Source organism: Rhinopithecus bieti, unplaced genomic scaffold (assembly GCF_001698545.2).
Source record: "Rhinopithecus bieti isolate Rb0 unplaced genomic scaffold, ASM169854v2 scaffold_1295, whole genome shotgun sequence".
Taxonomy (NCBI): Eukaryota; Metazoa; Chordata; class Mammalia; order Primates; family Cercopithecidae; genus Rhinopithecus; species Rhinopithecus bieti.
This window is the reverse complement of record NW_016803880.1, coordinates 5058483-5071877: the sequence shown is the minus strand read 5'-3', so window position 1 is coordinate 5071877 and position 13395 is coordinate 5058483. Positions and strand designations below refer to the sequence as shown.

Below are 13395 nucleotides of genomic sequence, written 5' to 3'. Positions count from 1 at the left end.
ACCGCGCCCGGCTAATTTTTTGTATTTTTAGTAGAGACGGGGTTTCACCATGGTCTCAATCTCCTGACCTCGTGATCCGCCCGCCTCGGCCTCCCAAAGTGCTGGGATTACAGGCGTGAGCCACCGCGCCCGGCCTCAACAGGCACTCTTAGACACTGTTACTGGGAGTAACATTCGGCAAAACCTTTGGGAAGCCGGCATCTGGTAGCGCCTGTCAATAATTCCACTGCCAGAAAGCTATTCCTACAAAATTATTTATACGTGAGGCAACGTAGAACATAAGAGCATGTGAGTGAAACTGTCTCCATTCAAATTCCCACTTTACCATTTTCAAGCTCTATGCTGTTTCCTCATTTAAAAAATAGAAACATCTTCTCAACAGGTCACTGTGGGGATTACACAAAAGGTTCCAGGTGATGAGCTTAGCACAAGGCCCAGCACATGATAAATACTCAGTTAACATTATTTACTACAAACACTTGCCATTTTTGCATAAGGATGTTTACTGTGCCACTGTTTGGCAAAAAATGCAAGCAAGTATAGTATGATCCTATTTATGTTTTTTAGAAATTACATTTATATTTGTATGTACCTGCCTAGATCTGCAGGAAAAAAAAAAGAGAAAACATGCCAAAGCGTTGCATCCATGGAGCAGGAACGGAGTAACCTGTTTTTGTACAGTTTCCATTTGAGCAACATGAAGTGTTTCATACTTCAGAGAAAAGAAAAAGTAAAGATCACTATTAATCTTGGGAAGAAAGGGTTAATCTGTATAAGCACACACCAACATATTAAAACATTTAATTTATTAAACTTATTTAAATTTTAGAAAGTTATTAGGTAGATGTACATTCCTCTGTTGGTTTAGTTTGATCTTCAGTTACCTGTAAAAACATGAATAGCTTTACTTTCCTAATAAATACTTTCAGTTTTACCCCTTCACCCACCATTTTAAATCATTTCATAGCCCTCTTATAATGACCCTTTATCTTTCTCCTTCAATAGTAATTATTACAGAAAGTTAGGTAAGGAGAAAGATTTAAAGGCCAAGTAACCAATATAAATTATCAGGTAAAGAACAATAATTCCATTCAAAAATATAATCTAAAGCATATTATACCTAGGCTTCTCAAGTTTGCCATTTTACTTTTCAGCCATAAAACAAAATCATTAGTGTAAGAAAAAACACCTGAAGTGCTGTGACAAGATATTTTAAATCAGTTTATTTTCTTTTGGAGTATAATCCATTTAGAATAAAGCATATTACAGATTTAGTCTAAATAGATATCTCTATGTCCCTATTTCTATTCTATGTCACTCAGACTCATCAAACAGACACGGCTAAATCTGAATTCAACACCCCCAAAACCTGTCCTGCCTGCATCATCTATCTTGGTAAAGGGCTCCACCTGGCTACCTAAGGCCAGCATTCAATAATTCACTCTCTTCTTCCTACCTGCATATTCCAGCAACAGTCCTATTCATTCAGCCTAAGTTAACTCTCACAGTCCTTCTCCCTATCATGGCTGAACTTTAGGGCCTCATTCTCTTCTATCCCCCTAACAGAACTCTTGGCTTAAGTCATGGCTATATCCCATGACACTCCTACAATGAGCTTTTAAACAATAATAGCTGATCAACAGGTCACTTCCCTACTCAAAATTCTCCAGGTAGTCTCTATTATCTCAGTGAGGTGGAGGAGGAAAGTCAGGAAGGCAAGTTCCACAACATGGAACACAAGCCCCTCATATTGTTTTCGGACTGACTGATTATCTACCCTACATGTGACCTGTACATTCAAATTCATCTTACATTCATCATGTTCTCTATGTAGGCAAGTGACTTCCTCTGAGATAACCTCCAACCCATTCTCCAACAGAGTATCTGCATGGTCCACTTTTATTCACCCTTTAAAATCAGCTTAAGAGACTCCAATTCCTGGAAGCCTTCCTTAAGCAACTCCCCAGCTTGGTCTGAGCCCTCTTCTTTATGCCAGAGCCCCACATGTACATCTGAACTGTCTCCTTATAAGTCTAATTATCCAATCAACATTACTTCCCTGAGACAGCAAGTACATTTTATTCATTTTTTTGTACCACCAGACCATAACAGTACCTGGCACACAATAAACTATCATAAGTCTGTGTTGAATCAATGAACCACGTTTAATCTAATCCCTTCAGAAAAGCAAAACGGACAGTAGAAAAAAGCAACTAAACCAGATTAAATGTTTGAAAAAATATGTATTGACTAACATCATTAGATATTCTAGGTAAGACACTGTCTCTGCTGTTTTCTACATTTTCATTCCTTTTAAAGTGTTCAGTTACTATTGCTTCTTTAGTTTCCCAAACTATTTATTTAATATTCATTTCTTTAGTTTCTTTTTTAAATTGTTTTAATTTTACTTAACTCCAAGTAAACACCCTGAACATTTCTTCTTTAGTTTCTTAATCTAAAATGATCACTGTGACCAACTAAAGAGAGAAAATTACTCTATCCATTCAAAGATAATTTCTCCTCCTGAGAAAAAAAATTTATATACCCCTTACCCAAGAACATTATGGTGAAGTCCCTAAACAATCATTCCTATCTGTAGAGTCATTAATAAAACTAGGTTTATATATCATTATGAAAAACTGTCAATAAATATTTCTTGGGTAATCCCTTCATGTGCTAATGTTGTGTTCAAACTTTGGGCTTACACAAATAAAACAAATCCCGAAAGGCTTGGTAGAAGATAACTGTACAGGCAACGAAAACAATCAAAAAACAGTATGTGGATGTATACAATCAAGCACAAACTTATATGAATGAGTAATTATTTGTTAGAGATTACTCTGAGACTGTTCCACGGAGGAGGTGTGACTCGGGGGAGGTAGTGAAGAATGACTGTGTGGTAAATAGACAGAAAGAGAATGGAAAATGGAGTCCAGAAAGAAAAACTATCATGAAGAAATAAGCAAACTTGAAAATAAGTTTAATGTGTGATGCTTAATGTGCTTGCAAGCTTAACCAGAGTGTTTGTGGCATTGTGGGAAATCAGGATAAGGAGGAAGGCCTAATGAGGCCAGATTACACAGGACAGCTATCAGATAACCTAAGTAAAAGAAGCACATTTAACCTATGAAATAGGAAACAGGGATAGTTGTGGTCAAGAAATACAATCACTCAGGCCGGGTGCGGTGGCTCATGCCTGTAATCCCAGTACTCTGGGCGGCCAAGGCGGGTGGATCAGGAGGTCAGGAGATCGAGACCATCCTGGCTAACACGGTAAAACCCTGTCTCTACTAAAAATACAAAAAAATTAGCTGGACGTAGTGGTGGGCACCTGTAGTCCCAGCTACTTGGGAGGCTGAGGCACGAGAATCGCTTGAACCCGGGGGTGGAGGTTGCAGTGAGCCAAGATCACGCCACTGCATTCGAGTCTGGGAGATAGAACGAGACTCTGTCTCAAAAAAAAAAAAAAATACTATCATTCCTACTAAATGCTAATGACAAAAAATAAACTACAAAAACACAAACATTCAAATCTGGTTTTTCAGGACATTAGGACATTTGCACATTTACTGTTAATGGCTAAAGACAGCTTTAAAATATACCTGACAAATCTTAATCCTTTAAATATTCATTAAGTTTACAAAAAAAATCCTAAGATCTAATTGATACCATTACAACTATTAAGAACTATTACTATTACATAGTAATATTATTTCTCTTCAAGTTCTCTTCAAGTTAACAAACAAAATCAAAAGAGAACTGCCAAGTTACAACTTTACCCTTACCAAAACACTAGTGAACAATCACAACACTGCTTTGACTATTGAGACAACTTACTTTTTTCCTTTCTCTTTGTTTCTTTCATTTCCCCCCGCCCCTTTGGTTGTTATTGGTTAATTTTGATGAATTTCTTCAAGAAGAGTACTCATTAGCTGTCAAAAACACTTACCATTTTCCGAGATCTTTCCAATAGCTTATCCCATATCGTAAAATGTGCCTTGAAAAGAAAAGATTTGCGATAAACTAAAGTAGTAAAGTCAAAGTAAAAGGGACAGACTCTTTATATAGCTTTTAGAACAAAATAAATAAAAAGCTAGGCAGCACTAATATAGATGAGTGGTTATAAAAGTAGCGAAAAAAGGTACTACACAGGATAGCTGCTTTGTTTTTTGCTTTCTTCAATTGCTTAAACCCGGGCGGCAGAGGCTGCAGTGAGCATTTAAGAAAAAAACCCTTAAGGATTGAACGTGCTCTTCTTTCACTTTTGCCCCTCTTAATCATTTCCATCACAGAAAGCATTTCTTCTAATAGGAAGAAAAAATCTGCCCTACTTTCCCATAGATTGTGGTTCAATCCTTAAATAGCCAGTTTCAACATTCTAAAAGTCATTCTTCAAATCATAAGACAGTCATTAAAAACCAACTGTGACATCTTCACACTGAAATGGCAGAACCAAAGAATTATTCAAGTTACCCTAAAGAACAAGTAAAACCTAACAAAGACAATAGTAAATTTTTCTTCTTTTTTTTCGAAATGGAGTCTCACTCTGTCGCCCAGGCTGGAGTGCAGTGGTGCGATCTCCGCTCGCTGCAACCTCCGCCTCCTGGGTTCAAGCAATTCTCCTGCCTTGGCCTCCTGAGACAATAGTAAAATTTAAACTCAATTTCCTTAGTCCTTAACAATCTCCTGTAGCAGAGGATTATCAGAATGCATTAAGGAAAACTGTACAAAGTGTATCATGACCACATCAATTGTATTAGGTCAACTGAAAGTGATACCAAGGCATATGGGCAGGCCAGTGACTATTTCACACTGCGTAAAATCTGTAACAAAAGGTAAAATTAATAAATATTGACACACAAACCCTTCTAGAGAAAGAGCTGATTGGTATGTTTGAAGGGAACACCATGCCTGACTCAGGCGGAATGAACTGCTGGTGTAGAGACCTTGAGCTGTGGCTGGAATACAGTGAGTGAGGAAAGGAGTGGTATTAGATAAAGTCAGAGAAGCAAGCAGGGATCAGATAATGCAGGGCTTTGTGAGACAGGGTAAAGAGTTGGGATTTGTTCAAGGGAAGCCATTGGAAAGTTTGGGGCAGAGGCAGTACATAACAGATTGTGTATTAAAACGATCACTTTGGCTACTCAGTGGAAAATGCACTGTAGAGGGCAAGAGTGAAAGCAAGGAAGGTGAGTGAAAACAAAGAGGAACTTGGATAAGGGAAGTAGTAGTAGATGAGATGCTATAAGGTGCATAGATTCAGAATATGTCTCAGAGTTGAAAGTTGAAAGGACTTGCGGATGGATGGGCTGGGGCATGGCTACAAAGGGAAAAGAGAATCAAGGATTACCTTAAACAACTAAGGAAACCAGGAGTATCCAATCTTTTGGCTTCCCTGGGCCACACTGGAAGAAGAATTGTCTTGGACTACACATAAAATATACTAACACTAATGACAGCTAATGAGCTAAAAAAAAAAAAAAAAAATCATAAAAAAATCTCATAATGTTTTAAGAAAGTTTACAAATTTGTGTCTCATTCAAAGCCGTCCTGGGCCACATGCAGCCCATGGGCTGTGAGTTGGACAAGCTTGAGTTAAAGGATGATTCCATTTTCTGAAATTGGGAAGGCTAGGAAAAGAAGCAGGAATGTGGAGAAAGTCAAAGTCAAACGTACATGAGAGGTGTGCTAAATTTTACAAAATGAGAGCGATGAAAGAAGATATAAATAAGTAAGAAGATACAGTAAGTTCATAGACTGGAAACCTCAACATATTAAAGATGTCAATTCTCCCCAAACTGCTATACAGCTCTAATGGACTTCTTATCAGAATCTCAGGAAGACTCTGTTGACATTGAAAATATTATCCTAACATTAAATGGAAACTCAAATAAACTAGAAGACTTAAAACAATTTTGATTAAAAAATAGTAACAAGAGAAGAATTACTCTACCTGATTTCACAGCCTATTTAGAGCTACAGTAATCAAGACTGTGTGGTACTGATAGAGAACTAAACATACGTGATCAATGGAACAGAATAGAGGACCCAAAATAGACCTACATAAATATGCTCAGCTAATTTTTAACAAAGATGCAAAAGTAACTCAGTGGAGGAAGAGTGGCCTTTTCAACGAATGGTACTAGAGCAATTTGACATCTATAGCCCACAAAAAAAAAAAAAAAAAAGCCTAAACCTAAACCTAAATCCCACACTCATAGAAAAAGTAACTCAAAATGGACCACAGATTTAAATAGATGTAAAACTCTAAAACTTTTAGGAAGGAAAAAAAAAGGAGAAAATCTTTGGGATCTAAGGCTAATCAAAGAGTTCTTAGAATTAACCCCAAAAACATAATCCATAAAACAAAATTTTATCAAATGTTGATAAACTAGTTTCATCAAAATTAAAAACGTCTTCTCTGCAAAAGGTTGCTCAGAGAGAATGAGAAAACAAGCCACATATACAAACACAAGGTACAGACAAAGAGAGAAATCTGAAAACTACATATCTAACAAAAAACTAATATCTACAACATATAAAGAACTCTCAAAACTCAACTGTTAAAAAGTAAAACAATCTAATTAGAACACTAGCAAAAGACATAAACAGACATTGCACCAATGAAGATATATAGATGGCAAATAAGTACATGAAAAGAATGATCAATACCATTGGTCAATAGAGAAATTCAAATTAAAACTACAATGAGATATCACTACAAATGTACCAGAATGACTAAAACAAAAAAAAGTACTGACAGAATCAAATGCTAGTGAGGATGTGGAAAAACTGATCACTCATACATTATTGCCAGTGGGAATGTAAAACGGTACAGTTACTCTGGAACACTTTGGTTGTTTCTTAAAAAACTAAACATACACTTATCACATGACCCAGCAATTGCACTCCTGTATTTAGCCCAGAGAAATATTCACAAAAACCTGCACACAATGTCACAGCAGCTTTATTTGTAATAGCCAAAAACTGAAAAGAACTCAGATGTCCTTTGATGGATGAATGGTTAAACAAACCATGATATATCCAGACCAAGTAATACTACTTAGCAATAGGAATGAATGAACTACTGATATACTCAATGACTCAGATGAATCTCCAGAGAATTATACTGAGTGAAAAGTGCCAATCCCAAAAAATTACATACTGTTCAATCCCATTCATATAATATTCTTGAAGTAACAAAATTATAGAAAAGGAAAACAGATAAGTAGTTGGCAGGGGTAAGCAGGCAGGGTAATGGGGGCAACAGAGGGAAGTGGCTGTAAATGCGTGTGTCTATAAAAGGCCAACATGAGGGATCCCCTTGGTGAAGGAATTGGTCTGTATCTTCATTGTATCGCTGTCCAACCCTGGTGGTGATACTGTATTTTAGTACTGCAAGATGCTACCATTGAGGAAACCAAGTAAAGATACATGGGATCTCTCTATGTCTTATAACTGCAATGATCTCAAAATCAAAAATTTAAATAAAAAGATTAGCAAGGGGTGGGAGCAATGTGGAAAAGGTCAGGCTTCGGGTCATGAATGGATCATTAAAATTAGAGGGAAGAGCATGCCAAATTTAAGCTTAAAAGGCATTCCAGAAAGGTCTTACCAATATGCACTCTAATACCCCCTCTCTGTCAATGTACCCTCACCTATGCTAATTTGAAAATTTTAAATGCTATATCAATTTGATTTAATTTTTTCAACTAATGTTTCTTTTGTAATTGTATATTTGCACCCTGGGCAACTTTGTTTTTAATCATAAACCTGAGTTTACAAAATATTAGTGTCATATAACTTATGAAAAATTAGAAGTTTATACTCTTCAAACTGGTATAAAATCAAGTCTGGAATTACATCTATACCCAAATTGGAAGGCCTGGAACTTTAAGCTTTACTTACTCTTAAGTGAATGGGTAAAGACACACCCTGGAATCTTCGTATGAGACTTGGCTGGGTGGGTTGAAGATTGTGAACTGCTGACACTTCATACTGGAAACAAATACTTGTTCTTGGAATAAGAGGGCCCTCATTCACATCAATGAAGTCACCCATTCTGATTGATTTAAAAATAAACAAACAAAACTGCAACATCAAATAATTTGTAATAGCTTGAAAAAGAAATCTCTTCATTCTCTTTGCTGCTAGCATCCCTAATCAAGAACATTATACATGGTTCAATTCAGTTTCTGATGACCCCTGACATAATGACCTCAAGTAAAGAGGCTAAAACTTTGAAAATTAAATCAAATGAACCATTTTCTTAATTAGCATTGATATAAATTTTAAGGTCTTTAAGAGTCACACAACACATCATGCTATCAAGCTGATCCAACTGCCTAAAACCGATCATCTACAACCTTAAAACAACCCATGTAACAAAGTTTAGAATTCACCGTGTAGGACAGATTGTGTTCAGAAACAAAGGGCAGTTTCTAGAGGAAAAAAGTTAAGTCCAGTTCATAAAAACAGGAGGTTGAGAAAACAGATCCAGGTCATGAAGTCATCTCTGCAGAATGCATTGTCTTGGGACTCGCTCCCCATGGGAGGATGTCATCATAAGCAGTGGACCTTTCCCATCCATGTGTCAGAAAGCACATTCCGGCTTAACTTACATGTATCATAAATAATTACTAGTTAGTCAATATTCATATGAATTACCACGTTCAATTCATAACAATGACTATCTTGCCCAGTTTCAAAACTAACTCCTAAAAATTACATTCTTAAACAGTGGTTTTCAACTCAAAATTAAATAAAAATAGCAAACAATAAAATGAGGATTATAGAAACTACAAGTGTTCCTGAAGGTAATTTAAAGCTTCCATTTACCACCATATCAAAACAATGAACAAAGCAAAAAAAATAAGGTGAAAAGAACAAAATAAGGTACAAATTCATCTTTTTTGGTCATATGCTTCATTCAGATTACAATAAAGCTAAGCCTTATTCTAACATAGCAGCCAGTTTTTAGACTTTTACTTACCTGTGTAGCTTGACTATTCTCTCAGGGTTCTGAGATGCCTTCTCTTCTATGAAATCTATTTTGTACCTGAAAAGCAGCAAAGAAAAAAACATTTTAACTCTAAATAAGTAAAAAAGTGTTTAAAGATACCTCCCTTTCTCTTCCTCTTCAGCCATACTTTTTGAGAGTGGGTTACACTTGGAACCTCCCTTTAATCTGGCCACAGACCCATGACTCTGCCAAACTGTTCTCAACAAAGTCACAGGTACCTGCTTGGTGTCAACCCAATGAACACTTTTTGTTCCTCATTTTCTTAATACCAATGCTCACCTCCACTTCTCAAAGTGTTCTTTCTTTCCATTTTTATTTATTTTGATTTTTTTTGAGACAGGGTCTTGCTCTATCACCCGCCCTGGAATGCAGTGGCACAATTATAGCTCACTGCAGCCTCCAACTTCTGGGCTCAAGCGACCCTCCTGCCTCAGCCACCCAAGTAGCTGGGACTACAGGTGTGAGCCACCATGCCGGGCTAACTTTTTGTTTTGTTTTGTTTTGGTAAAGATAGGGTCTTGCCAAGTTGCTCAGGCTGGTCTCAAACTCCTGGCATCAAGCAATCCTCCTGCCTCAGCTTCCCAAAGTGCTGGGATTATAGCGATGAACCACCACACCCAACCTCAAAGTGCTCTTTCCATGGGTATCAGTGGCATTCCTTACTGCTTGTTATTTTACATCTCTGGCCACTCTTGTCTTTCTCTACCCTTTGAGAATTTTATGCTACACCCTCTTTTCACTTCAAGCATCCTCCTTAGGCCAGCCTCTGAGCTACAATTTAGGTAGTTATATCTCCTATATCTCTGCTTCTAATCTACCTACCTCTTCTGACCACAGTTTCCAAGACCCATCTGGACATCCCTCTAGGATGTTCCACAAGCACCTTACCCTGAAATTTCCAAACTGCACAAATTATCACCTCTTTCCCGCCCAAACTTGTTCTTCCTCCTGAATTTCCTGTCTTAGTACAATACTACCAACCACCCAGGTGTCCATGTGAAAAACCTGCGAGATTTCCTTGATTTCTTTCTCCAACCATATCCCCTTCATTCAATTCATTATCAAGTTGTCAATTTGACTGCCCAGTGTCTCTCAAATCTACCCAATCCTGTCAGTATAGCTAAAGGCACAGATGAAACTGCACAGCCCAGGTTCAAACCATGACTTTACCATTTACTATTGAGAGCTTTGTCCATTTACCCCAGGGTGCTAAACAAGTAATACGTGTATGTGCACCACAGGTGTATGCACAATTATGCGGCAAAGTTGGGGAACATTGGTTTATGCAAAAACACCCCCTGACTACTACAGTCCCCCAGGCACTAATAAGGGTGCCAATTACCTTGAATATTTGTCCCTCCTGACCCACCTCCAAGAGATGCTCCTGTCCCCTCAGAGTCAAAGCCACAAAAAGGCCCCACCCCTACCCCTGCAGCAGAAAGGCTCAATCACTGACCCACCTTCAATGATTCAACTCTTCTGTCCTATCAAGCTTCCTCCAGAATTATCCCCTTCCTCCTACCACACACTCAACTAAGTTACAAAAGTCCCAGAAGCCCCTACCAGTCCCTGACAGGTAGGTAGCGGAATGGGAAATCTCAATGTATACTGAATGGAAGTCAAAAGTATACTGTCCAGTAAAGTACCATGGTGCACTTAAATGTGATTAGTACTAGTTAAAATGAGCCTTAAGTGTAAAACACATACCAAGTTCTGAAGATTTAGAGTGAAAAAGAATATAAAATAACATCAATATTTTAATATTGATTACACTGAAATAACATTTTAGATGTATCACTTAAATAAAATCATTAAAATTAACTTCACCTTTTGACTTTTTTTCAATGTAACTACTAGAAAATTTCAAATTATACAGATGTCTCATATTATATTTCTTTGGGGAGCATGTGCCTAGACTTTTGGCACAGAGAGTGACTTGACGTGTTTGGACAGTCCAAAGAATTTTCTTGTAGAATCAATGCTATAAATGGTGGTTTGGTTCTACAATACTATCTGTACTCTAGTTAAAACAGTACATTACAACTGGTTTCTAAGTCCACTGGTTCCAGGACATGCTAAAAATGTTTCCAGATAAAGTGTTTCATGGGCAAATATATTTGGGAAATTTTCAGTGTCCACTTTGGGAGACCCTTGAGTGCAATGAGTAAAATTTTTTAAGCCACCGTTCTTCAAACTCAGCTTAACACAGTACATGGTTTCATACGTCAATTAACATCTTATGGAAGAATATTATGAGACAGATAGCTTTGAGAAATGCTAAGCTATAAAGTATGTGTCAAAAACACACTCATAACTAACCCAATATATTTATGATAACCTATCCCTATAAGAATTTGTAATTCATCGCTTCTCGGCCTTTTGGCTAAGATCAAATGAAGAATTTGTAATTCAACTTCTATATACCTAAAGAAATTCTATTCTATAACCTTTAACAATTTGTAGGCGCATATTTTGACTTCAGACTCTGGTTTTTTTTTTGTTTTTTTTGTTTGTTTGTTTGTTTTTAACAGCACAGATTTCTCTTTCTAAAGTTCTAATATTCTATTAGGTTAATGTTAAAATTTAGCTTATGTTCTTATAACTGGTAGTAGAAGGTGAAGTGAAAGTTTTCCGAATGAGAATTGAGAAGCCAGGCAGGAATTAAAATGTTAAAGAAAATCCATCAAATGAATAATTCACATGCAGAAGACTAAACCCCGGCTGTGTAAACATTTTACTTCAGCTATTAGCCCTCTTCCAAACTGCTTGCATTTTCAGTCTTATCAGTGTCATTTTAAGTGTGGAGGGGTAGGAGAGAAACGCTGCCAAATACACAAAATTATATAGTTGCTTAACGTGCGTTATCACTTCACACTAGAAAGAAAAAAGGGAAACATACCACTATGTTGATATAATGAGAAAGGCTGGTCCAAGAACAGAGAAGTAAAACAAAGTGAGAAAATTATCAAGGGAGGTGGAGAACATTTTCCTCAGCGAAATAAATGAGATCAGAAACAGAGGTCTCAGAGTGGAAAATAATACACTGTCACATGTATATCAAATATAAAAATTCTTAAGACCTGAATTTTCTTTATTACATATAATACTGGAAGAGTTAGCCTTGATTTAAAGAAAGCCAACACTTACTTGTTGTGTTGAAATATTTCCAATGCCACTTTTGCTTCAACTTCCAGAGTTTCAAATGGAAGATCTTTATAAATTAAAGCATGAGCATCCTTTGTGAAAGAACGTAAGTTCTCCTTAAAAATGAAAGTAATAACCTTTAGTAACAATTTACGGAAAAGCATTTCTCCATAAGCCAGTTGAGACAAAACTCTATGCTTAGTACTGCAAATCCAACTAAAATAAAAGACAAAATCAAGTTTGTTAGAACAGGAAGTTATTAATTTACAACAACTGAAGTTTTCGACCATAAACTATAAAACTTCTTATTTACCAGTAATTAAGGTGTCAGCCTTCATTAATACTAATTATTAAAGATAAACCTATAAAGAAATTTTATCCAAATTATATTATAATTTCATTCAAATTACATAATCTTAAAATGTTATTAAAACTATGATGCACCAAGTAAAAATGCCAATAAATCAATAGCAAGACACAAAAATGTGTTTACAGTATGAATAAAACTAAGTTTATTAAATGTATGGGGAAAAAATTATTGTTTTCATAAGAAAGTTTCACTAGAAATGTAACATCATCACCGACTCTGTACAAAGTATAGCATGTCCAATATTAAGTTTTGCTTAATAAAATGTCAATTTTACACAATTAAAATGATGAATAATACACATTAACAATGTTTATAAGATTTTAATAAAATTCTAATTAAACTTTCATACTACAAATCATTACTAATACAGAAAAGACCAAGCACTATTACACAATTAATTTTTATAATAAAAAAGACCAAGCACTATTACACAATTTTTATAATAAAATTATTTCCATAAAAATCCTATTAGACTTTTTTGCATGAAATGACTCTTCTTTATAAAGAATAATTTACCATATAAAAAAATCAACATTCATGGTTTAATACAACTATTCCTTCAATGTAACTCTACTTTCTTTAAGCTCTCTACTCAATCCAACTCCATGCAGTTTGCAATCAGCTTGCATATTTCTTTTGTAAGGTTTTATCTTTTAAAAAAGAAAAATGCAAAAGCCAGGCACAGTGGCATACACCTGCAGTCCCAGCTACCAGGAAGGCTGAGACAGGAAGATTGCTTGGGCCCAGGAGTTCAAGGCCAGCCTGGGCAACATCGTGAGACCCCCATCTCTTAAAAAAAAAAGAGAGGCCGGGCGCGGTGGCTCAAGCCTGTAATCCCAGCACTTTGGGAGGCCGAGAC

At 36.4% G+C, this 13395-nt stretch overlaps 1 protein-coding gene across 6 annotated transcripts in view; it reads right to left on the bottom strand.

Annotated features, from left to right (window-relative positions):
• The window catches only part of MRPL39 (mitochondrial ribosomal protein L39), a 120032-nt gene that overhangs the window by 96625 nt on the left and 10012 nt on the right, over nucleotides 1–13395 (bottom strand). For 2 of the 6 annotated variants that reach the window (XM_017856528.1, XM_017856524.1), the window contains exons 6-9: nucleotides 12170–12282; nucleotides 8993–9058; nucleotides 7909–8062; nucleotides 3950–3997 (exon numbers count right to left, since the gene is read on the bottom strand). In XM_017856528.1, coding sequence (XP_017712017.1) covers nucleotides 3950–3997; nucleotides 7909–8062; nucleotides 8993–9058; nucleotides 12170–12282 — 381 coding nt within the window. Of the gene's footprint in view, nucleotides 1–124; nucleotides 713–791; nucleotides 885–925; nucleotides 2946–3945; nucleotides 3998–7908; nucleotides 8063–8992; nucleotides 9059–12169; nucleotides 12283–13395 lie in introns of those variants that run through there. The other 4 variants (XM_017856536.1, XM_017856519.1, XM_017856530.1 and 1 more) reach the window with 4 other exon arrangements.